This window comes from Tamandua tetradactyla, chromosome 3 (assembly GCF_023851605.1).
Source record: "Tamandua tetradactyla isolate mTamTet1 chromosome 3, mTamTet1.pri, whole genome shotgun sequence".
Taxonomy (NCBI): Eukaryota; Metazoa; Chordata; class Mammalia; order Pilosa; family Myrmecophagidae; genus Tamandua; species Tamandua tetradactyla.
In genome coordinates this window covers 154,585,390-154,608,070 of record NC_135329.1, presented here as the reverse complement: position 1 = coordinate 154,608,070, position 22,681 = coordinate 154,585,390, and the positions used below count along the sequence as shown (strand labels likewise).

Sequence of the window (22,681 nt, the reverse complement as noted above, 5' to 3'; positions counted from 1 at the left end):
AAGGAGAAAACACTAACATGTGCATTGCCATGTTATAGAAAAGCTAAGGATCCCCAATAATTGCTGGTGAACCGGAAATACCAACTCCAGGAGGAAGCAAGCTTCCTATTCTCTGGAGCTGTGAGCCAATAAATCCCTGTGATTAAACCAACACATTGTCAGGTATTTGTTTTAGCAGCTAGGAAACCAAAACAACCTTATTTGGGGTTCTTTTTTTTCTCTTTCCTCCAATTTTCTTTGGAAGTTGTCTTCTGAATGTTTTAAGCATCATGTATGCTCCTTGTACTTCTTCCCTACATGAGGACCTCCTTAAGGATAAAGCTGTACCTATTTTCTAGGTCATCTAACATACTCTAGCATAAAAGTTAGTATAATTCTCAGCAAGTTACAAATCCATGCTTAATGTTAGTTATTCAATAAGCAAAACAATTATTGTAAAAAACACAACAATGGTAAAAATAAGAAAATAATAGACTTAATAGATCAAGATCTTTATTCATGTGGTCCAAAAATAAAGAATTTTTTTTTAATGTTTAGAGAAACAAGAAGAATTTGAAAATCTAAAATTAGCAATCAAATGCTTAGATTACATCTGCATCCCCAGTGGAGTTATATTCTTACTGTCTACTGAAAAATATAGATAGACTCAGTCTTGAAATATATAGCTATTAAATGAAAGAAGTTAAACATAGTATCTACTGCAATATAATATTTTACCTGGAGATGATTAAGGGAGAGGCACTCTGTTGAATCTTCAGCAAAACCACTGCTATCAGAATGCTGACTTGCAGTACGTAATAGATGATCTACTCAAAAAAAAATGTAGTTATACAAAGCTGCTAAATAAAACTTCAATGAGAACGATATAATTATAAAAATTTAATTCTAACAGATATATGATACACAGTATCAATCTCTTCTTCTTAGAAAATATGTACTACATATGCAATACTGTGGCTTCAAAGCACAAGCGGTAACTCGAATTCAAATAAAAACTGATTTAGATAGTCTACCAAAAATCTTCAGTGGTCAATTTCTAATTAAGTTATAATTATGATGCATTTTGGTAACTCCAAATGTCTTATTCTTGGAGGACAACTGACTGAAATAAAAAATGTCTCTAATAAAAAAAAGGAGTCCCAAAAGAAACCATTTCCATTATACAAATATATTGAGTCTTTGTACATGCAATTAGAAATTTAAATATATAGAGGACAGAAACTTCTATTATTCTCCTAATAAGAAAATAAGAATACAATAAAGGCCCATAAATTAAATAACTGGATGTAAGAATTCTTAAATGTCTCTGAAGTATCAAATGATACAAACATATTTATAGGTTATGAAACAATACTTTTATTATTACTTGCAATTTTATGAAATTCAGTCAAACAGGTTCAATTAATATATAATACTGTTAATCTTAGCATAAAGCCTTATTTATTTTTCATCTCAAAATTCTAATTCCTTGGTTAACAGAACCCGAAAAAAAAAGCCAACTAAGCACAGCAAACATCAATACACTCTCACCCACATTACAACTACCACATGAGAAAGACTACAACCATTATATTTACTAAAGATGACACTTCATAGGACAGTAAACTTCCTCTGAATTTCAAAAGATGCAGGCTAAATATAATGTGTTTACCTAATCCACCTTCATTTAAAATGTGAACTATACAGAAGAAGACCCAAACATGTTTGAATAAAGTCCAAAATTAATCAAAGTTCACCTGGTTTTAAGAAAATCCCACTAAAAATCATGGCTCAGCCTGAAGCAATAATGAATGGGTGATTTTTTTTCATCAAAAACTTAGAATAATATTGTAAAATTCTTTTAAAATTAATAAAAATGCAATACAAAAGATAAGGAATTGATATAATTACTAAAAACAGCTAAAAAGAACTAAAAGGCTATTTTATATTCTACTTAATAATTATAAATTGTAGCCAGACACAGTACAATGCACTTTAGGTGTATTAAATTTGTCACAATATTAAATGGTAAGGAATATTATTTCATTTTTTGAATGAAGAAACTGAGGTTAACTGACACAGAGGTACACTTATTATAAATAAATTTATGTAATAAATCACTGCTATGCCATATGCTTGGTAAGTCTAGGCAAACTGGAATAACTGTAAAATTAAGTTGCAATAAGCTGTTACCATGATACTAATTTCAATTAAATAAATGACTAACATTTTGCATTACAAGTTATCACTGTAATTATGTGCTTGCACATTTTTTTTAAGTAGACTGTGAGCATTCTGAGACATGAACCCTATTCATTCTTCCTTGTATCTTAGTACCTAGAACAAACTGGCAGTAAAAAAATGTTTGCTGAGTGAATGAATAATAACTATTTTCTTAAAGCAAAACAGAACCAAACAGTTGCTAAAATGATTTGGAAGTGAAACTGCCAATTTGGCTGGGTAAAGGGCAGTTGCTTACAGATCCCAGTGAAGCCACATTGACTAGCTCTGACTCAAGCTCTCCTCTAACATTTGTCTTATCTGCAGCAGGGGACAGACTATGTTGAGTTCACTTCACAGTTTTTTAACCCTGTCTGAGCTCACATTAAGGAAACTGCTTAGGCTTCATAGCAGGCATCAGGTAGTAGAAAGAACAAGAAGACCACAGTTCAAGTTCCTGCTTTGCTTTACTGTTGTAAACAATAATTTCTCTTCTCTGCAAAATAGGGATAGTAATAATTATTCTATCATCTCACAGGGCTACTGCAGGAATCAGCAGAATATATGTAAAACTATTTACTAAACTGAAAATCAGAATCCAGACTACTTTAGTCAGGTATTTTGATTTCACAACAAAATAGTTCACCAAAGGCAAAGGATTAAATCTCTGTCCTAACTGAAGCTATATTATTTCTAATTAGAATCTAGGAAGTTAGAAGACATTGTAAAGTGAAAACAACATAAAATCCGGAAATTTTATGTGCCCAGAATCATTAAAAACCAAAATAGAACTCTGCTAGAGTAAAGAAAATTTTGTATGTCTTCTATAATAAGAAAACTTTTGGACTGCTCTTAACTCAACCACTGAATGTTAACCTGTGACATGAGTTGAGTCACTAAACCTCTCTGGGTCTCAGTATATAAGTTCCAGTATTAGATGTAAGCTTAAGATCATTGAAACTTCAAAAGTCCTAATATTAAAGTATGAAGTATTTTTATGTATGCACTATATGCATTTTTACTAAATTTGTGAAATGAGTTACTACTAATACCAATTCTGTGATCATGATTAAACTAAGATACTTATATATCACATTATCCAAATATGAAAAAAACCTGTTATTGCTCTCCCTCTCACACACATGCATGCAAAACCATTTTACCATTAATTTACAAAAAATTGATTTGTAAATGTTAATATTTTTGCTTCTGTCCCCACAAATAAAGAGACCCAGTAATGATGAAAGTAATAACCCTGAGGTGACTACCAAGCAAACTCTATCTTTCCAACTACAATGAGTTTTATCTTAAAAAGAGAACCATTTGACACATGGAAAGCTGCTTTTTCCACTTATACCTATTTCACCCATTGACACCTTAATAACTATGAACTTTGCCTTATAACGTACAGCTCTGAATATTATAGAAATTTTACCTCAGTAGTTCTGATGAAAAAATCCAGTATAATCACATATGATTTTATAGGTTTACAAGGGGAAGAATATTATAGGAAAGTTTGCTTTGTGTCTGATCGTAACTGCAGTGACCTAGTTGAAAGACAAGCTCTTGTTCCCTAGCACCAATGAAAGAAAAATTATACGCAAATCATCTCTTATGAAGTAATTTCAGAGATCAGGAAAGAACAAACATATAATTTCCTACTCTAGGAATATACATGTGAATCTTTGTTTAAAAAAAAAAACAGGGTAGTTCAAAACCCTGTTTCAAAAATAAACAACCCTACCTTCAGTGATCATTTTAACTTCTTTACTTCCTCTGTGACTTTTTCTAAATCTCAAAAGTTTTGTGAAGTTAAAGATCAATTTTTTCGTTTCAAGTTGAAAGTGAAAGGAATGGGTTCAAAGGTTCTTTGGTCAATAATTAATAATTCAAGAGAAGAACGATATCTACGAGTACTCACCTTTGAGCCACAGTTTGAATTTAATTCAACTAGGTTTAACTACTGCTGAGAGATCAGTATTTTTTGCATATTCATGTACTACATGACTGGGTTTCATATTTAAATAATGAAAATTCAGATAGATACTACAAATGTATTTTTCAATGATAACAGTATAAAATTAGCCCCAAACCCACTGCTCTATCACTTTCCATCAAGCCCTGAGGCAGCACTGAAAAATACTTAGAGTACACAGAATTGTGTGACAAGATCATTACAGGATAAGCAAACTAATAATAGTTTATGAGCACAAAAGTTTTCAAGAAGATACAAAAAATTCTATAACCAAACAATAATGAAACATGCATATCTGTGTTTTTAATATTCTTCTTATACTTATAGGTACTTAAAATTCAGATAGATAAAACCCCTTTATCAAATCAACTTACAACACTTCATGCTGCTCTCAGAAACTAGTGGATATTCGTCTACTTACCTCTTTTTGATTTGGTAAGACCTAGTTGGTAAGTGGCTGGAACATGAGGAGTCTCTCCTTCAGTACTTTGAACCTAAGGAAGAAATTTAGAGCACTGAAGCATTATATATATTTAAATCAAGTAAGACATGTTATATTGAAATTGTTAGAATGCCTCACAATGCCAACTGTCTAGTTAATAATAACAGCACCACAAGTTTGTAGATGGCAAAGATAAATAAAAATAAAACACTGCATGTACAAACTACCATAGTTTTTTAAGTTACTATTAGGTGAAAAATAGATGCTAAAGAAAAAGTTATTCTCTGAATGTTAGCCTTTCATAATAAAGGGTCAATCCTGGCAGAAACACTAATACACTCATTGCAGCAGACATGACTGACACGCAGTGAGGCAATTACAAAGTCTTGCAGCTTTAAAAATGGAATTGTGCTTCCACTGCAAAATTTTCTAAAAGTCTCCAAATTTTCAGGTGTCAAAAAAATCACTCATGTGTAAGACTCCTTGGACCAGACATAAGTTTTCTTTTAAGACATAACTTGGGAGTTGTAAGTGGAAAAGTAGGTTTCTTATAGAACTAAAATGTTGGAAGATGTTTAAAATGAATTCTCTAAAAATTATGCTCAAAGAATGTACCATACCCACAGAAGTTTTCTTGTGCTATGTCTTTTTTTTTCCTACTTGCACAACCACACAAACTTAGGAGTTTTCACATTCCTTATTCTCCACCTCTACCCTCTAAAATATTCTATGTGATCTAGCACAGCTTACTCTACAGTAAGAGTAGACATTTGGGGATGAAATGAACTCATTTCCATCACTTTATCTTGTAATATTTAATAAGTAAAATAGTAATTAACATCCTAGCAAAGTGAGCATAGCCAAACAGATGGAATTTTGACCCATGCAAATCAGAGAGCAAATAAACAGATTTTAAATAGAAATCTGGAGATTTTGAATGATGAATCTTTTAAGAATAAAAATAAAAAATATCACATAGGAATAAGAATGGAATGAACAACATTAAAAAAGGCCCAAAGGCTAAACATATTAATACCCAACTTAAAAACTAGTTTGTTTTGTGGCATCTTTGTTCCACACAGTTCCAAGAAACCACTTATTAATCTTTTGAAAAAGGAAAGCACATTAGGCATTTAAAAAATCAGCTTTATATCAGGTCTATAAAAGAGAGTTTACTATTCTCTTTTATTTTTTAAAAATTGTAATAGTATATCCTTCAGAGTAGAAGACACAAGTTCAACAGGAAAACCATTGTTTTGTATGCAAGGGAACAAAATGCATTTTATTCTTATATTCAACAAAAGGTCTATTATTAGTCTCTATTCAGGCCTAGCCTACTTCAAAGAGTTTTCTGTAAAGTAAATATCAACCAGACACAAAAGCATAACAGAAACCCAAATACCTCTTTAATTATATCTAGGACTCTCAGATTAGACACAGCATTATGAAAAAACCAAATTTTTTAAATGTAGAATTATGATATTTTCTTTTTATTTCTAGACTTAAGAAGTAGTCACAAAAGAATAACAGGACTTTAATTAATATATACCCTCATACACTATCCTTCAAGATGTAACTCTATAATAAAATAAAATTTTAAAAGTTCACTTTCCTTTCATTATAAACTCCATAAGTAAGTAAAAGAAAAGGGCACTCAAAACACAAGCAAACAAACACCTGAAAGGGTCACATTTTACTAATACAACTACTAAAGCAGAATCATTCTTCTCACTAAGCAAAATCATAGTACCACTTGTTGAAACAGAAACAGACATGCTAGTGCTAATGGCTGAATTTATTAGATTATGTTTTATTATTGGTCACCATAAGCAAAAGAAAGTAGTCAAACTTGAGACGGTGTACACCATGGAGGATTCCATGTCAAATACAGAACTTACATTTAGGTGGCAGATTTTCCCCTATTTAGAGGTTTCAAATCCTCATAACTCTGGTTATCTGCTATAGTTAATTTTCCTTAAATTAACAAGAATGGAAAACTATTAATAGCTGAATTGAGTGAGGAGTAGTGGATGGTTGTTATATTATATTATTTAATCTTTGATTAAGTCCAAAATCGTTCACTGTAAAAAGGAAAAAAAAAAAAAAAACACTAAACCAAAATGATCAAATCACCTGTCTCAGTGGTTTGAGATTTCAAATTATGAAAACAGCTTTAGAGAAACATGTATTTGGGCTACTTCATTTTTAAAATATTTTAATAAGCAAAAAAATACACAGTTTTCTAAATCAAAACGCTGCTAACATGGCAGGCACCTACATTTTTTTTGGGGGGGTAATATCTGTTATATCATCTTGATAAAGATGAAACTCCTAGGCACAATGCCACTATATTATGTTCCTTAGAACCAGTAATGTGTGGATGTTTTATCTGAGTTAATTTTTCCTCAAAAGATCAAAGCCATGTGTAGTAGTTAAAAAAAAAAAACAAAAGCTAGAGCTTCAGAAATTACAATTGTCTAATTTTTAATGTCACCTCAAAAAAATTCAGAGGAAATATTTTTCCAAAGCAATATATGAGGCTGTGCATCAGATAACCTGAGTTATCCAATTTCTGGCCCTGTGAACCATTCTGACCATTAGCAACTTATTATGGTATAGTCAATGTAGCAGGTTTTTATCAAGACCTGAATTCAAGTCTTATTCATGCCATTTAGTGGCTAACTGACTTAAAATAATTATCCATGATAATTATTTGTTTTCTCACTGGAAAATAAAGATTAAGATTCCTACTTCTCAGAGCCTTATGAAAATCAAATGCGAGTGTAAGTAAAAGTACTTTGAAATAGTTAAGCAGTAATGATTCAGAGCAGCTCCCTCTCCTGCCATTCTCCCAGATCTCTCCACACCACCCACTCTCTGCAGTGAGGAACAGATCTCAAAGGAAATGTTACATCCCTAGAAAGTAGTGGAGAATGACAACTGTAACAGAGTATCCATTATGAGGTGGGGAAAAACAGAAATGCTTCCTCATCTGTTGAGAAAAGTGGAATAGAAATTCAAAGATCCCTATCTGTGCTAGCTTATTACTCTATAACTATTTGCAAATTTCTTTCTTAAAAAGGCTCTCAAGTTTTACATACACACATACAACTATATATGACTGACTTTTACTGTTAGAAACATATATTTTAAAATGTTAACTTGGGTCAGGTATTTTAGAAAAAAAGCAAATAAAGCTTAGTGGTTAATTGGGCTTTGAGGTAACAGATATCCACGCACGCCATGTGCTAGAGCTCATATTCTACTGCCCACACAATAGTTCCTTCAAAAACAAACAGTGAAACTTGGAAGGCCAAAGGAACAACTTTATCCATCAATTATCTGATAGATTTGGGATTATTTTAACTCATGCCAAAAAATATAATAGAAAATTTTAAACGTAACAGCTAAAGATAAGTAATGAAGTGCCTTAGTTAAATCAACAATCAGTGTGAAGACAGGACTAGAATCAGTTACTAAAACTGCAGTACCTTAAAATATTATGTATACACCCAATATTAGCTATATTTGAATATAAATTAATTTACAGAGCAAGAAGACAGAACAAACTTGTCCACAGATATACAAAGATAATGTTCTTTTCCACTGCAACATCGAAGTGTGAGAAATTTTTCTTTACATCTAAAAGGAAATAATTGCTTATTGAGTAGGACAAGGTTGATTTAATTGTGAATCATTCATCCCACTAATCTGTGAATCCAAAGAATTACCACGATGTATTTTCAAAATAAATCGTTCATGGAAAACTCAAAAATAACCCAGGCAAGTCACTGAGAATGAGAAAACTCAAAAGTAGAGTTTCACAAATTTTAGACACATTGAAACATTAAAAAACAGTCTGTAAAACTTTTTTTATAAGGCAAAATGACTTTCAATTGAGAAATAGTCCCAGACTTTTTTTTTTCAAGGCCAGTTTCATTCCCATAGGCCTGGACCAGTTTTGGTCATCTATTTATCTTTTTACATTTAAATTTTCCCTCTCTTAGCTCCCAGTAACTGTCAAGTGAGTCTGGCCACCTCTTGCTAGTAATAATTCTTACCTCCTGCCTCAGAGAGGCTAGACAGCTTCATGCACAAAACCAGGTCTGCAACATTCTCTCCTATCTAGCCACCCCAAAACAGCTGAGGTTCAGTTAATCTGTCAAGAACCGGCTTACTGACACACACACACGCAGAGCACTAACTTATATAAACTAGCTGTTATTAGAGAAAAAAAAAATCCCAACAGGAATCAAACCTCAATGGAAAGGAGTCAAAAATAAAACAAAACAAAACAAAAAAGTAACCACCTACTTTAAATGGGATCTAAAAGTTTGTTTCAATAAGATTATTCTCATCATTTGTCAATATGATTCAAATCATGCTTGGGAGAAGAGGAAATTAAAGTAATACATTATTTCCCTTCTTTATCCATTGTTCTACAAGCTCTCTAAAGTTCCCAATGGGATTAAAGTACAATTCTAGGAGGTTTTTAATTTATATTTAAAATATATCTGAAGAACAAGGATTCATTACCCTTAAAATTTCCCATATTTACTATGTAGCAGTGGTGACCATTCTGAAATAAAAAATCTATTATTCTACAACCACCAAAGCATTAATCTTGCACTTCAAAAAAATGTTCCCTTCAATGTCATATTACTTTCTTTATTAACTGCTCTTGCCAGCAGAGGGAGCAAAAATATATAGCCTAATGTCACCAAATGTTAACTTTACACCCAAATGCAGCTATCACATTAAAAACAGTTAAAAGACCTCATGTATGAAACCTTAATAATAATAATAATAAACTATAGTCTTGAATTCAGGAATTCTAGAAATTAAAAAGGAATTATTTTCACTTATTTGAAAATACACGAGTTATCTTCCAGTCTAAGTCACTAAGGCCAGATTCATAATTATCTAACACAATACTCTGCTATTGTATTAAAACAACAACCTCTGATGAGCATATCTCATTGCCATATAAGACAGGTCTTAATACAAGGCAAGAACATGCACTTTAATTATCTGAGTGATAGCACAAGTTTTGGACCAAAACAAAGTCAAGCAGGCATCAAACAGTGAAGTGGAACCAAAAGAGGTTTTAATGATGAAGTATTCCTGTACTCAATATAATGAGAACTAAAATTTATTAGGAATTAAAGAAATATAAGAAGCTTTAAAATACTTAAAGAAATAAAGGGGCAAAAAGCTTATAAGAAAATATAAAATAGTACAAAGGGCTATTACTGTTCTTTTTATTTTACTTTCAGTGGTGATTAAATTATTAAAAAAAATACATTCAGAGACACAAAAAAGAAAATCAGCATAACAGCAAGCAAAAATTTGCAGTAAGTAAAAAATTTTCACTAATGTGACAGATACACACACATTTTATAAGCAGAATCAATTACTCCATTTTCCAATTTCCTAAAACCATAGCATAGGATTCTAATACTAGTGAGATTACAAAAACTAATCTTTCTACAACAAATTTTAAAAAGAAAGTTACACATAATTTGTAGCTACAACTCTTCACAACTCTACACATATGCCTAGCTTTCCCTGCGTGCAAAATGAGACCAGCACTGCGTGCCTTACAAATTGAGAGAGAGAGTAATTCAAGGGCCTTGGAGAGAGCTTGTCACCAGGTGGGAGCTTGGTAAAGTCCAATTTCCTGCCCCAGTCTCTACAGCTCTAAGTTTCAGGTCTCTCTATGCAAAAGCAGTTTTAGCTAAAGGAACTCATCTAATTGGACATCTTTATCTTGTCCCATTTTAAATTTATATAAAGTAGCAGGAACATCACTGAGCAAACTGTAGAGGAGCCAAAAACTGATGGCCTTTCAAACCTTTTTCTCTACCTTCCCCTCTTTAGGCACATACAATCTTCACATATTTTTTACAATATCTTATTAAAACTTATGTTCACAGCCTTCATCACAAGTATCCTTATCACTGAGATACATTAAGAAAAACTTGTCCAAAGGCACATGGCAATTAAGTGGCAAAGACAGAACTCAAACCCCTATTTGATTATGCTTTGAATATACTCTCTCAGGATTTTTTAGGCATTAAAATCTTAATGTGAGAGAGAAAGGGTGTTAAAGTCCAAACATCAGCTAGTGGATGACAGTGGATCTAGAGGAGCTGATGAACTGTCCCCTAACCCTGTCATTACATAGTCAGTCCTGCAATCAATCCTTGATTTGTGAAACACAAAACAAAAACCCAGAAAGTAATATTTGCAAAATATATTTTTCTAGTATAAATCTACTAGCTACCTCTCATTTCATAACATTTATAACATATTTTGGCATTTCTTTTCCTAACTCACCATTTGCAAGAGGTACCAGTAATTTTTTTACCTACCTCTTCCATTTCAAAGGAGTCCTTCTGCTGTATCATTATATTTCTTATAGATGGGTTTGTCAGCGGTGCACATAGCTCTTTTTCAGGTGTGGTCATATGGACATTTTTCAACTCACTGCTATTTTTCAGCTCAGTGTGGCTGGACATGTTGAAATCGCTACTTAAATCAGATTCTATAATACCAGATTGCTCATCTAGTCTATTTTCAGGACGCTGCAATTCTTTACTTTGTACACTTTCAGTATCTTGGTTAAAATTACTATTTGCTTCATCGGAAAGTCTATCAATACCCTCATTCTCCATAACAGTTGCTGAACTACCTGAAACCTCTTCTTTAACTGTAGCTAACATAGAAGATGAGTCTTTCTTCTTTACAACTTTTTGAGACTTTTGATCGTTTTTGTTGCCACTTTCTTCAATCACTGAAACATTTAGCATCTTTGCTTTTTCAATTGCTGGGGAAGGACTACTACCTTCTCCTTTCTCTGCTTTATCAACACACAAATTTAGTTTTGATAGTGTTTTCATTAAACGATTTGCAGTGTTACTTCGAGTTAAAGGTGGTGGTGAGTCTGCCTCTTTGTTAGAGGTCACAGAGGACATACTTCCAATTTTCTGCAGGGGAGTTCCCGAGACTTGAGAATATAAAGAAGAAAATGCATTGGCCACAGTAGTAAGCACTTCAATTTGACGAAAACGGCCTACAAAAGAAAACACATTAAATTCATATAAATGCATATATATATGTAAATGCATATATAAATTTATATATATGTATATATATATAGCTACATAGACACACACAGATGTACAACATACATATATATATATAATCTATACTACTGTTTAAGATTCCAATAACTTAACTTAGATTGCAAAAATTATGAAAAAACATTCTTCCTCATCTAACAATACCTTTTCTAGATTTATTGGGTAGGGAGAGGCAGAAGGTGTTTTACTCTAAGAATTGGAATTTATATTTAAAAAAATCAGAAATAAGTACAAAGCATGATAGCAATACTGAAGAATATAAAAAGGACTTGTTATCAATCTATGGCTGTGTTTCTGCTTTTATGTTTTCAACTTCATTAAGACCTTTCCAAAATGCTCTCCTAAGAAAAGGTATGCTAGTACATATTCTATACCCAATTTGGAGGAGATTCACAGATATAAAGCTGTTTCATGGACCCTTTAGGGATCCCATTTTTCACACCTCTGGTCAACAAAGAAAAAAATAGGCAGACAAAACATGAATAGAAATTATCAAATTAGCCGTAATTTTTTATTTTTATGTTTTTTTCATTTTTTAAATTTTTTAACATTTTTTATTGTAAAATATAAATACAAAAAAGTAATACATTTCAAAGTACATTTTAACTAGTAGTTACAAAACAGATATCAAGTTTGGTATGGTAGAATTCTACAATTTTAGGTTTTCCTTCTAGGTGCTCCAAGACACTGGAGACTAAAAAGAAATACCAATATAATGATTCTGTAGTTCTACTCATTTGTTAAATCTTAGCTCCTCTAACTCCTCCTTCTCCTTTGATCCTTTTCCATATCTTTAGGGATATTTGGGTTATGCCCCTTCTAACCTTTTTCATGCTGAAAAAGGGTGTCAACAATATAGGATGGGGGATGGAACTGGTTGATGTTCTTGGAGATAAAGGGACTTCTGGGTGTCAGGACTTACCTGGCCTAGGGACTACCTGAAGATTTTAGTTTTCATGCAAAAGCATGCAACTTTTGTAGGATCTCAAATAGAGCCCTAGGTGTCCTTTAGGGTTAAAAGAAATGATGTTGGCTGGAGTTTGGCCAACCATGGCAGTTAGCAATATCTAGCTGAGGCTTGCATAAGAATAGCCTCCAGTACAGCCTCACTTCTCAATTTGATCTCTCTCAGCCACTGACACCTTATTTTGTTGCACTTCTTTCCCCCCTTTTGGTCAGAAAGGCACTGTCCACCTCATGATGCCAAGGTCAAGCCATATTATTTTGAATATACAGAAAAGCATCTGAAATTGACTGACTTCATTTAATGTTTACAATTAAATGCTATTGCTTTCCTTATTGAACACAAATCATCTGAAGATAAGTAATAGTATCAGATTCTGGGAGTAAGACATGGTAACATTTAAATATGTCAAAAATTAGGTAGGGGAGAATAGGTAAATAAACCTCTTTAAACAGAATAATAAAAATTCAGAATAAGTAAAACATTTACTACACTTTAAAAAAGGCATTTGTAAGTAAAAAGTTATTTAAATCCTTTTACATAATTATTTTACATAATTATTTTAAATCTCATTAGTTAACTTTCTGATGTAATTCCTAGAAATCAGTAAAGCTTTAAAAATTAGATCTTGCAGTGAATGCTATAATTTTAAAAAGAATCTACTAACACTTTAAAATCTTACTTGTTAAAGCATAATTTGGGTTTTCTACTTCCATCCGTTGCATTTGAGCACTCAAAAATACTTTAATGTCTATCCCTCTGGCAAATGAAGATGAATTAAAAAATCTTGATGGAATTTTAGAAGCAATATCTGGTTCATCTCGTCCAAATCCAAGATTATAAAGAATTTCTTCTGGATCTTCCTCATAAAGTTCCAACAATTCTGAAACACTACAACAAAGAAAATAAGAAAAAGAAAACATCAAAATAGGATAGCTCTATGGTCCACATCATGTTATAAATTAATATATATTCTTGCTTTCCTCTGATAGTATCTTTTTCTACAACTTAAGCTCTTTAAATAATTACTTATTTCAACATCTTTATACACGGTGTGTACTAAATTGTATGTTCAACCCTTTAAAAGGGTCCATTCTCTCAAGCCGTTTGTGTTGGGTAAAAGCTCACCCCTAATAACACACTTAGAGATATCTACATGAATCCTCACCTTAGCGTTTTTGCCATTTTAAGAAATTCACAGTAAAGTAGCTAACACAATTAGAGGACAGATGAGGTAGAAAAATGAAGACGGTAAGACGTCGGTATTAAAGGGCATTCTGTGGAATATAAGCGGATCTGCTCATTGGCTATCCTGGAAGAGGAAATCAGCCAGTAACCTGATCTCAGAAAAATGAGGGAGGAGCTTATTTTCAATTTTTCTCTAACTACTCCCACTCAGGAAATAGGAGTAAGGTAAGGAGAATATAGTTTACAAAAGCAACTTCTTACCCTAATTCTATTGGGAAATAAACAAGTGTTCCCCACTCCCTCTCATATCAGTGCTAAACCCGTGCTTTGTGTGGGTCACTGAAGAAAAGAGGAAAGTTAGAGATGGACCATGAACAAAAGGAAATTTCAATTTATCTCAGAAAGATACTCAGACTCCAATACAATAGTTTGGACAAGTTAAAATTGATTCTACAAGCACAAATATTGGCTTCTTTTAGTATGTATTTTAAAGATCTTTTGTTCAGTATGTTGAAAATAAATCTATGCTTAAATATCAAGCTTTAAAATAGAAAAGTTTATTCTGATTTTTAGATCAGGGTTAGCTGAAGTCTCCTGTTGGAAAATTTGGGCACTCTAGAAGTAGTTACCCCACTATATAGTTCCTCTTTCATATTATTAACAGCATTCAAATACTCATTAATGCGTTTCAGTACCATTAAAACATTTTTGTTGCCTTTAATTTAATTTCAATTAAAAAAAAAGCTTCTGTCAGTTTTGCTGGTACAGAAAATACCTTGGATTCCATCTGATTTCAGAATATTAAGGCCAATATTTTCAATATTTCAAGAATTTTGAAAAAGTGGTAAGAGTAGATTACCTATAACATAATTCCAATATAATGTCATAATTAGTTACCTTGAGACTGTTCCACTACTTTTCCCAGATCCAGTGGAATTCATACTTCTCCCTTTTTGATGAAACTGTAGTCTTCTCTCTTTTGCCAAAATATTATTGCTATAAATACAGATTATATAAACTTTACTTTTGAAAATGCTTTTCATTTTTTATAAAGGAAGAGAACAAATAAAGCTACTTACCAGTTTTCAATTTGAGCATCACTTTCATGTAGGTGGTTGGCTAGAGTTAAAAAGAATAAATACACAGGAAAATTGTTAGTAGGACAGTGACCAGTATGCTGTAATCATCAAGAAAGCAAATTAGCCACAATGTCATAGCTAAATGCTTAATATGCTACACTCTTGTCTTGGCTCATTAAATTTACATCATTAAAAATAATATACAGAGCAATAAGCACAGGACCAGTAGATTTTAGAGGGTGTTTTTTTTTTCTTTTTAGCAAATTAAACTAACTGCTTACACTTGAATACCTAAAAAGACCTATGGCTATCCAATTAAATTTCTGTGTTTAACAGTTTAAAGATAAATGATAAGAAGAAAATATAAACCATGTATCTGGTATATGTGGTAGTGAATATTAAATTTTAAAGAAGCTTAAGAAGAAAACATGACTGAGTATTATCTAAATGTGAAAATTATATATGGCAATAGTATACATGATCTGATGTGTTTTGTTTTATTTTTTAGGTTAAAAGGTCATCCCAGTTATAATCAATTTTTCTTATACATAATTTAAAATTTTCTATTTATTTCAACATCAGTTTTAACAATTGCCTTTCAACTTTACCCCAGCTTAACAACTTCTAACCTGATAAATTTTGTTTAGAAGGAGTTAAATTTACTGCATTTAACCTTTATAAACAAATGTAAAGAATGACTTTAATTACAAACATATCTGTTCCAGGACACTTGATACTTTTTTTCATTTCAGATCTGTAGTTATGGCAATTTCTTATGTTTCTTTGTATATCCAGCACCTAGAAAGGTGTTTAACATATCACACTCAATAAATACTTACTGAATGAGTGAAAATTGTCTTGGAGGAATTTTGATTAAAATAACATAATAGCTCCACTCTTTTTGGGGACTCCCTTTTAGGTTCTGGTTTTCCATGAAATCACCCAATACTATGAAACTACCAAAGCAGGTATTAAAAACAGGATACACAATGATATTGAAATGCATTTTAATAGCGGTGGACATGTTTTCAATTTTACTAAATGGGAAGCAGTAAGTTGTAGTTAGTTTAGTCCCAGAAACCTTACTAACTGAAATAAAAATATTAATAATATGTTCAGATATTCTAGAGTCTTCTGTTAGAAGGTGCTAAATAAATAATCTATTTTATAGATTGACAAATAGCAAAAGAGCAAGGACATTAAATTCAGTGGATTAATTCACTATTCATCAGCTTAGAATTTAAAGATTTAATAAAATCCTTAACTCTTAAAAGCATACATTAATAACCCAGCTCTATAGCTGCCAATAACCTAGTCAACCTGATGAAATAAAACATGCTCAAAGGTCTTTAAAATTGCTTTTAAAATACTAGTGAAACAAGCATTTATTTTTATAAAGTCTTAATTTTGCATTGCCAGAAAGCTTTGTTATTAATTCACAGGAAAAGATTATATAATGAGTGAAAATTTAAACACAGCATAATATACTTCTAAATGCTTATGTCATCCAGATTTTCAGCATTATATTTTCTAATTAAATTCTACTAACTCTATTTTGTCTTTGTCCTTTAATCTCCTAAATATCAGGAAAAAGAGGAAGAAGGAAAAGATTGGAAACACTTAAATGCAAAGAGAAAGACAAACTCCAGTTGTAAGTATGACATACAGCTAACTCACACCAAAAATAAACTTTAATTTGGGTTTTCTCATATATCAATATTTAAGCTTCCTTCCTTCTGTGGGATAATTCTTCCCTCAGTTCTATCACCACTGTTTGTTCCAAAAATCCAAGTCCAAGGAAGACATACGAATATTTCACAATGGTTTATCAGACCATGTATCCTACAGGCTAGATTGTCAACCTGTAAATGCAAGGTACCATGAAACATGCCTAAGCCATTTTCAAGACATTTAAATTCAGCTGAGAACCACAAAAATGAAAATGCTCAACTTTCAGATTTTTTAAAGTCTTGAAATTATATGAAATATACTTCTTTAAAAAAACAAACAAACATACCTTCAGCTCCCAATGACAAATCATCTTCAAAACTTCCTCCATTTCTTGGAAGCACACCTGGAAAAAAAAAACTGAAAATTCATCCTGGTGTTCTCTTCTTCCCCAATCTTATATAAAATTATTGTTTTAGTTAAAATAAACCGACCAAGCAAAATATCTTTTTAAGATACAGTGAAATATTTCAGAACCTGGATATACTCAGAAATTGTTCTGATTATACTATTTCAAGAAGACATGATTTGCAGGCAGATAAAGTTCTCAGAACTAGTCTACATGCTATTTTATACTTATTATCCTTTGAAAATGCTCAATTAGTTAGCATACCTCGAGTTTCATGGAAAACCAGATTCTGGAGTAATCATCCTCTTACCCTCTCATATTAAAGCAGGAGCTCAAGCAAGATTTTCCCAATACTGTAAAAGTTTTTTATATACCTTGCCACTACCTGCACAATCTTGTTGTACTTTGAACTTTAGAATTCTCTTACACTAAATTTCAGGTGTGGCAATTTCAGTTAATGTAAGCAAAGAAATGTTGCACTAAACTGACCTAGTTCACACAATATATATTTTCCTTATATTTCATATCTTATTTCTATATTTAACTAAACTTTATAATGTCTAAGTGAACAATAAGTACATAAGTTTCACATAGTAGAAAGGTTGGTAATTTGCTTAAAGTCATTGCTATTTTATAGTCTATGATAGAGTTTCTACCTTTTGATTTCTCAGAGCAACATTTTTATAAACATGCACACCACTTTTGTAAATCATCTGCATATTTTCAGTCAGAGAAAAAATGAAGTAGAACCCTATTAAATGAAGACGTTTAGGAGACAACTTTCTCTTACCCTTCAGTGTACTACCGCTTTGCTCATCCAGTGATGCTCCCAAAGGTGTACTGAAACCACATAAACATAACATGCCTTAGTCTTGAAAAGCTGCTGGGAGAGTTGTCACTGTGCAATCTTACTTAAAGGGTTATAGCTAAACAAGTTTCTAATCACAGTTTACCTCTCCTCCCAAAACACACAAGGAATGCAAGTGTATTACATAAGTAATATCCTACTAATGAAGCAAATGCCTATCACCAAGTCAGTTCACCAGGAAGTATTTAACCATACCTCCGAGTTGTCAGCAATTAGGAGCAGAATGACAATTATAAATTATATGAATTCGCATTTTCTTTACAAAAAAAGAGAGGGAGAGAGAATGACAACAAGCATTAAGAAAAGATCTGCTCCCCTCAATCCTGCCCAATAAATAGGAAATACAATTAAAAGAAAACAAAACCAATCTTTGGGGTAGGTAACCTAAGCTGAATAAAATTAAAAAGCCAGAGTCTAGTAAGAAATAAAGCTCAGCAGTTTCCTTAAGCCTCATCTGTGTCTCTATCACCAGCATTTCAGAGCACTACTCAACAACTATTTTTTTATATAAATAGAAAAGCTTGAGATTCACTTTGTTTTTATACTAAAAAATACACATTCTTTCTTAATTCTGAAAAGAAATTACACGTCTAGTTGAAAATCAATATTTAGAACAATTAGCCATTGCTAAAATTCTTTAGTTCAAACACAGATGACTTGGAAATCTCTTTTTTAAATAAAAAAATACTTTGCATTTCTTTTCAAAACTAAATTAAACTAAGAAACACATTGTTTTATTTTAAAGTTCTGTTTTTTGATACAAATCTGTTTTCAGAAACAATTTCTAACTGTTACAAATTCCTATTAGACAGAGATCAATTATGAAAATATCCATTTAGAAGAAATATATTGAAATGCCAAGTAAATATTGGAATTTTATCCAAGCAACACACACCACAAGCAAAGGCAGCTCTTTTAGGCAATTAATGCTTTTGAAATGTGAAACAATCATAAGCAATTACCTTGCAGATATTAATACAACTTTTGAACTAAGTTTTTGTGTATATTTTAATAAAATTTGAATTTAGGCCATTAGAAAGCTATTATTTCCCCTCATGGCTACTTTCTTAGGCCCAAATACTGTATTCTCCTTCTGCAGATGTCTATACTGATCTGTGCAGTAACAGAAAATGGCAAATAAGCAGACTATACCTGGCATTCTCCTTCAAAAACAAGTCTTTTCCAAATTCTATCAAAGTCCACCCCTTCTTAGATGCTAATTAAAACTTAGTTTCAACTAAGCAAAAAAAAAAATGCTTATCACAATAAAGACTCCCTTTAAGGAATGAAACATGGTATCTTTATTGAGGATGTGGACAGAAGAAAACAAAGAACATCTAAAAACTTATGGGGGGGGAATGCTGTCTTGAGGTCATTTGGCTCCATAACATACAAAATATAGAGATGTACAACAATGGGAGGGAAACTAAGTTGCTATCCCCCCAAAGAGAAGTCACCAGCAGTCAAATTCGTGATAATATAACCAGCTTTAAAAGATTATGTATTCTAGCGTTCCCCAGTGCAAATGAATGTTGCCTTTGTGTGGGATAGACGCAATTCTAAGGAACAACAAGGAAACCTGTGAGGAAGTAGTAAACATGAAAACACTCAACTTTCATAGTTTTCAAAGGAGAATTCTGGAATTTTCAGGGATTGTGTCTTGTTGAATGCAACATCTGCCTTTATCTGCATTTGTCTTAAATGATACACTTTAACAATTGACTTATTTACTGTCTACTTGATATAATTCTTACACAATCTTAATCACTTCACATTATAATAAATATAATGATGCTTCTCTTGCTCCTTTTTAATTCTTCTGGACACGTGAATTTAAACAATCAACCACGACAAACTTATTGTGATGCTAAACCTACTTTAAGACACCAAGAGAAAGCCAATACTAAACTTAGTACTATGCTTAAATCAAGAGTGAGACCGAGGATTTGAAAAGACCTGAGTAAAAGTAACAAAACATCCTCTTTGCTACATTTCTAAGAGGAAACTTGAAAGATATTTTCACAGTATGTCCCCTAAAAGGTCCTGAATATGCTTATTTAAAATTTCAAGCTTTTAAATTTTACATCATTTTGGTATTTCACAGTTAACAAAACCAGTGACACACTCTTACGATTTTTTGATCCACGCTCTGAGTGGAGTCACCTAATATCTAAAGTCATCTTCTCCTAATCTGAAAATGGGAGGGTTAGATTACAGGTCAAATGTTAATGAACAGCCCAAGGACTTCAAGCAGTATATTCCTCTCTGAGTATCTCCTTTTATTTCAATGAATCTCACAAGGGACTAGGAAAGCCCCAAGAAAGATTAAAGAGCTCTGTAATGAAGAGTGCTTAGTAAGTCTGCAGTCAATTCATCAAAACAGGATGTCAATATAATAGTAACCAATATTTTATCTGCCTTTAGCAGTGAAAAATAAACTGGCACATATGAGAATCATGTTCAAAACAAAAAGATTTTCCTAATACTGATACTTGAACATAATATTAAAAGCCTAAATTGAAAAGGCAAAAAAATACTCAGAAGCAAACACCAACAAATCTTCACGATATTTTAGAACTAGCAAATAAATTGGAAAACATAATTAAAATATGAAACAAGCACATTTTACTGTAGTCACATTTACTTCCAACATGATTCATCATCTCTGTATTTTATCAAATATTTTTGTACCAGTTGTCAAACATGTAATTAAACAGATCTGTGCAGTCTGGAGGCCTTCAAAGCTCTATTTCCCTTCTGTGAATTCCAGTGCCATCTGACAAATCCATGTCCAGAAAAAGTAAACTACAAGAACAAAGTTAGCAAGTTTTAATAGTTCTCCAAACAGAATTAAGGCACAGAAATAAAATTAAAGCACAGTTAGCACAGTTAAGTAAAAACTCCTATACAAGACACATGAAAGGAAAATCACTTGATACCAGATGTACAGATGCCAAAACAAAAGCAAAATAAAATACCCTGATGTGTGAGAATTCTCTCAGATAAAAAACCGACATACGCAATAACGTGGCATTATTAAGTGAACGGGTTTCTGATCTGATGTTAAGATCACGTATGGACAGCTGCAGTCCTAACAACTTTAAAGGCAACTCAGTCACCATAATAATCGGCGGTCACAGCCCTTCCATTTGCAGTCGCTTAAAGAAGGAAGCTATCCGCCGGCTCACTTTCCGGTTTATAGCTTACAATGGCCATGGAACCCAGAGGGACGGTGGCCCAAGTCACTCAACTCGGGTGTCCCATCGGCGCGGGTTTCCGTCCGGGACGCGGGTGGCACGAGCGAGGACTCACCGGCAGTCCTTGAGCCATATCGCGATCTTCTCGTTGGGCACGTTTCCTGCGGGATAGGACGAAGAGACAATTCGTTACCGACCCCGGAGGGGCTCCGACGGCGGAGTCAACCTGGACACATCCGTGGAGGAAAAGCTACTGGGAGCAAAATGCAGCCTAAGTAACATGTATGTCTTGGTCTCCATCTGAAGGGAAACCAGATGGCACCCGGAGTGTCCGAGTTGACGCTGGAGACGCCTTGTCAACAGCGCGTGTTTAAAGGTCGGAAGTGCGCCCTCTCCCCTCGGCCTATCAATCACCGGAGGATCTTCCAAAACTCACACGATTGCCCGCCCAAGGCGCACCACCGTGTCCCCCACGCCCGCCAGCCCTTCCCGGATTCCGGGCGCACCCACCTCTTCCCGCGGCCGCCGGCAGTTTCGCGCCGGGGAGGTCCTCGTCGTCGTCCTCCTCGTCCTCGTCCTGCGTCGTCGCTTCTGTGGAGAGATCCTCGGTCTCTGACGCCTGCCAGGAGCCGCGGCACTTGGCCCAGGCCTTCCTCCTGCGACTCGCCACTTGCCACTCCAGTTCCTCCTCCGCCGACGCCACCAGGGGCCGGTCCATGGCTGTACTGGGGGCTCCGCAGCCCCAGCCGGAGCCTGCTTGAGACACGGTGGCGGCGGCGGGGACCCCCGCCCCCTGCTGTCAGCACCCGGCCGGACTGGGGGCCCCGGGGAGCAGGAGCGGGAGGAGGAGGGGACAGGGTGGGAGGGAGGGAAGGAAGGGGAGGGAGGGGGAGGAGGGCCGTCGCTTCACATGAAGCCGGCCGGGCGCTGCGCAGGAGCCGAGTGGCCCGAGAGAGAGCCCAGCGGCCCGGCCCCAGCTCCCCACCCCCCCACCCCCGGTCTCCGCCTCCAGCCTCCCGCCTCCCCAGCCGCGCCTGACTCGACCCGGGCCCCGCCGGCCGCCGCCGCGCGTCTGCACGCCCCTCCCTCGGAGGCGTCCCACGCCCCCTTCCGGCCTGGGGCGCGCGGGCGGGAGCCGGGTGTGGGGCCCCGTGGCGCGGAGGAGAGGAGACCTGCAGCACGCTACTGCTAGCGGGGTGGACCAGATTTGTTTCTTAATAATTGTTTCTTCCTCTCATCTCCTCCTCCTTCATCCAGAAATAGAAATGAAGTGGGAAGGCCAAGTCTCACAAAACGCCCCCTCTTCGCTACGTTGAAAACAAGTGTCAGTTTGGGCTCCCTCAAATTTAATCTTTGAGGCGGCGCCTGAATGTAGTGTCCAAGGAGTTGTGGATAAGGATAAAAGGAAGGCTCACGATTGGTATTTCTGAATTTAGTCAAAATGTCGAAACCTTTAAAGAAGACCAGTCTTCGTGGAATGCTAGTTTCGTGCTCAGGAAAATTATTTATCGTGTTTATCATAACGATGTATGATGAAAATGAGTTGA

At 34.3% G+C, this 22,681-nt stretch overlaps 1 protein-coding gene across 2 annotated transcripts in view; it reads right to left on the bottom strand.

Moving 5' to 3' along the window:
• The window catches only part of ITPRID2 (ITPR interacting domain containing 2), a 37,349-nt gene extending 15,373 nt beyond the window's left edge, over positions 1 to 21,976 (bottom strand). Inside the window, exons 1-10 of one of the 2 annotated variants that reach the window (XM_077154365.1) lie at positions 21,645 to 21,976; positions 21,250 to 21,295; positions 17,860 to 17,909; positions 17,010 to 17,066; positions 14,993 to 15,032; positions 14,811 to 14,909; positions 13,408 to 13,616; positions 10,991 to 11,691; positions 4,596 to 4,668; positions 718 to 806 (exon numbers count right to left, since the gene is read on the bottom strand). In XM_077154365.1, coding sequence (XP_077010480.1) covers positions 718 to 806; positions 4,596 to 4,668; positions 10,991 to 11,691; positions 13,408 to 13,616; positions 14,811 to 14,909; positions 14,993 to 15,032; positions 17,010 to 17,066; positions 17,860 to 17,909; positions 21,250 to 21,295; positions 21,645 to 21,852 — 1,572 coding nt within the window. In that variant the 5' untranslated portion in view covers positions 21,853 to 21,976. Of the gene's footprint in view, positions 1 to 717; positions 807 to 4,595; positions 4,669 to 10,990; positions 11,692 to 13,407; positions 13,617 to 14,810; positions 14,910 to 14,992; positions 15,033 to 17,009; positions 17,067 to 17,333; positions 17,521 to 17,859; positions 17,910 to 21,249; positions 21,296 to 21,644 lie in introns of those variants that run through there. The other variant, XM_077154366.1, reaches the window with a different exon arrangement.
• Positions 21,977 to 22,681: the final 705 nt, after the last annotated feature.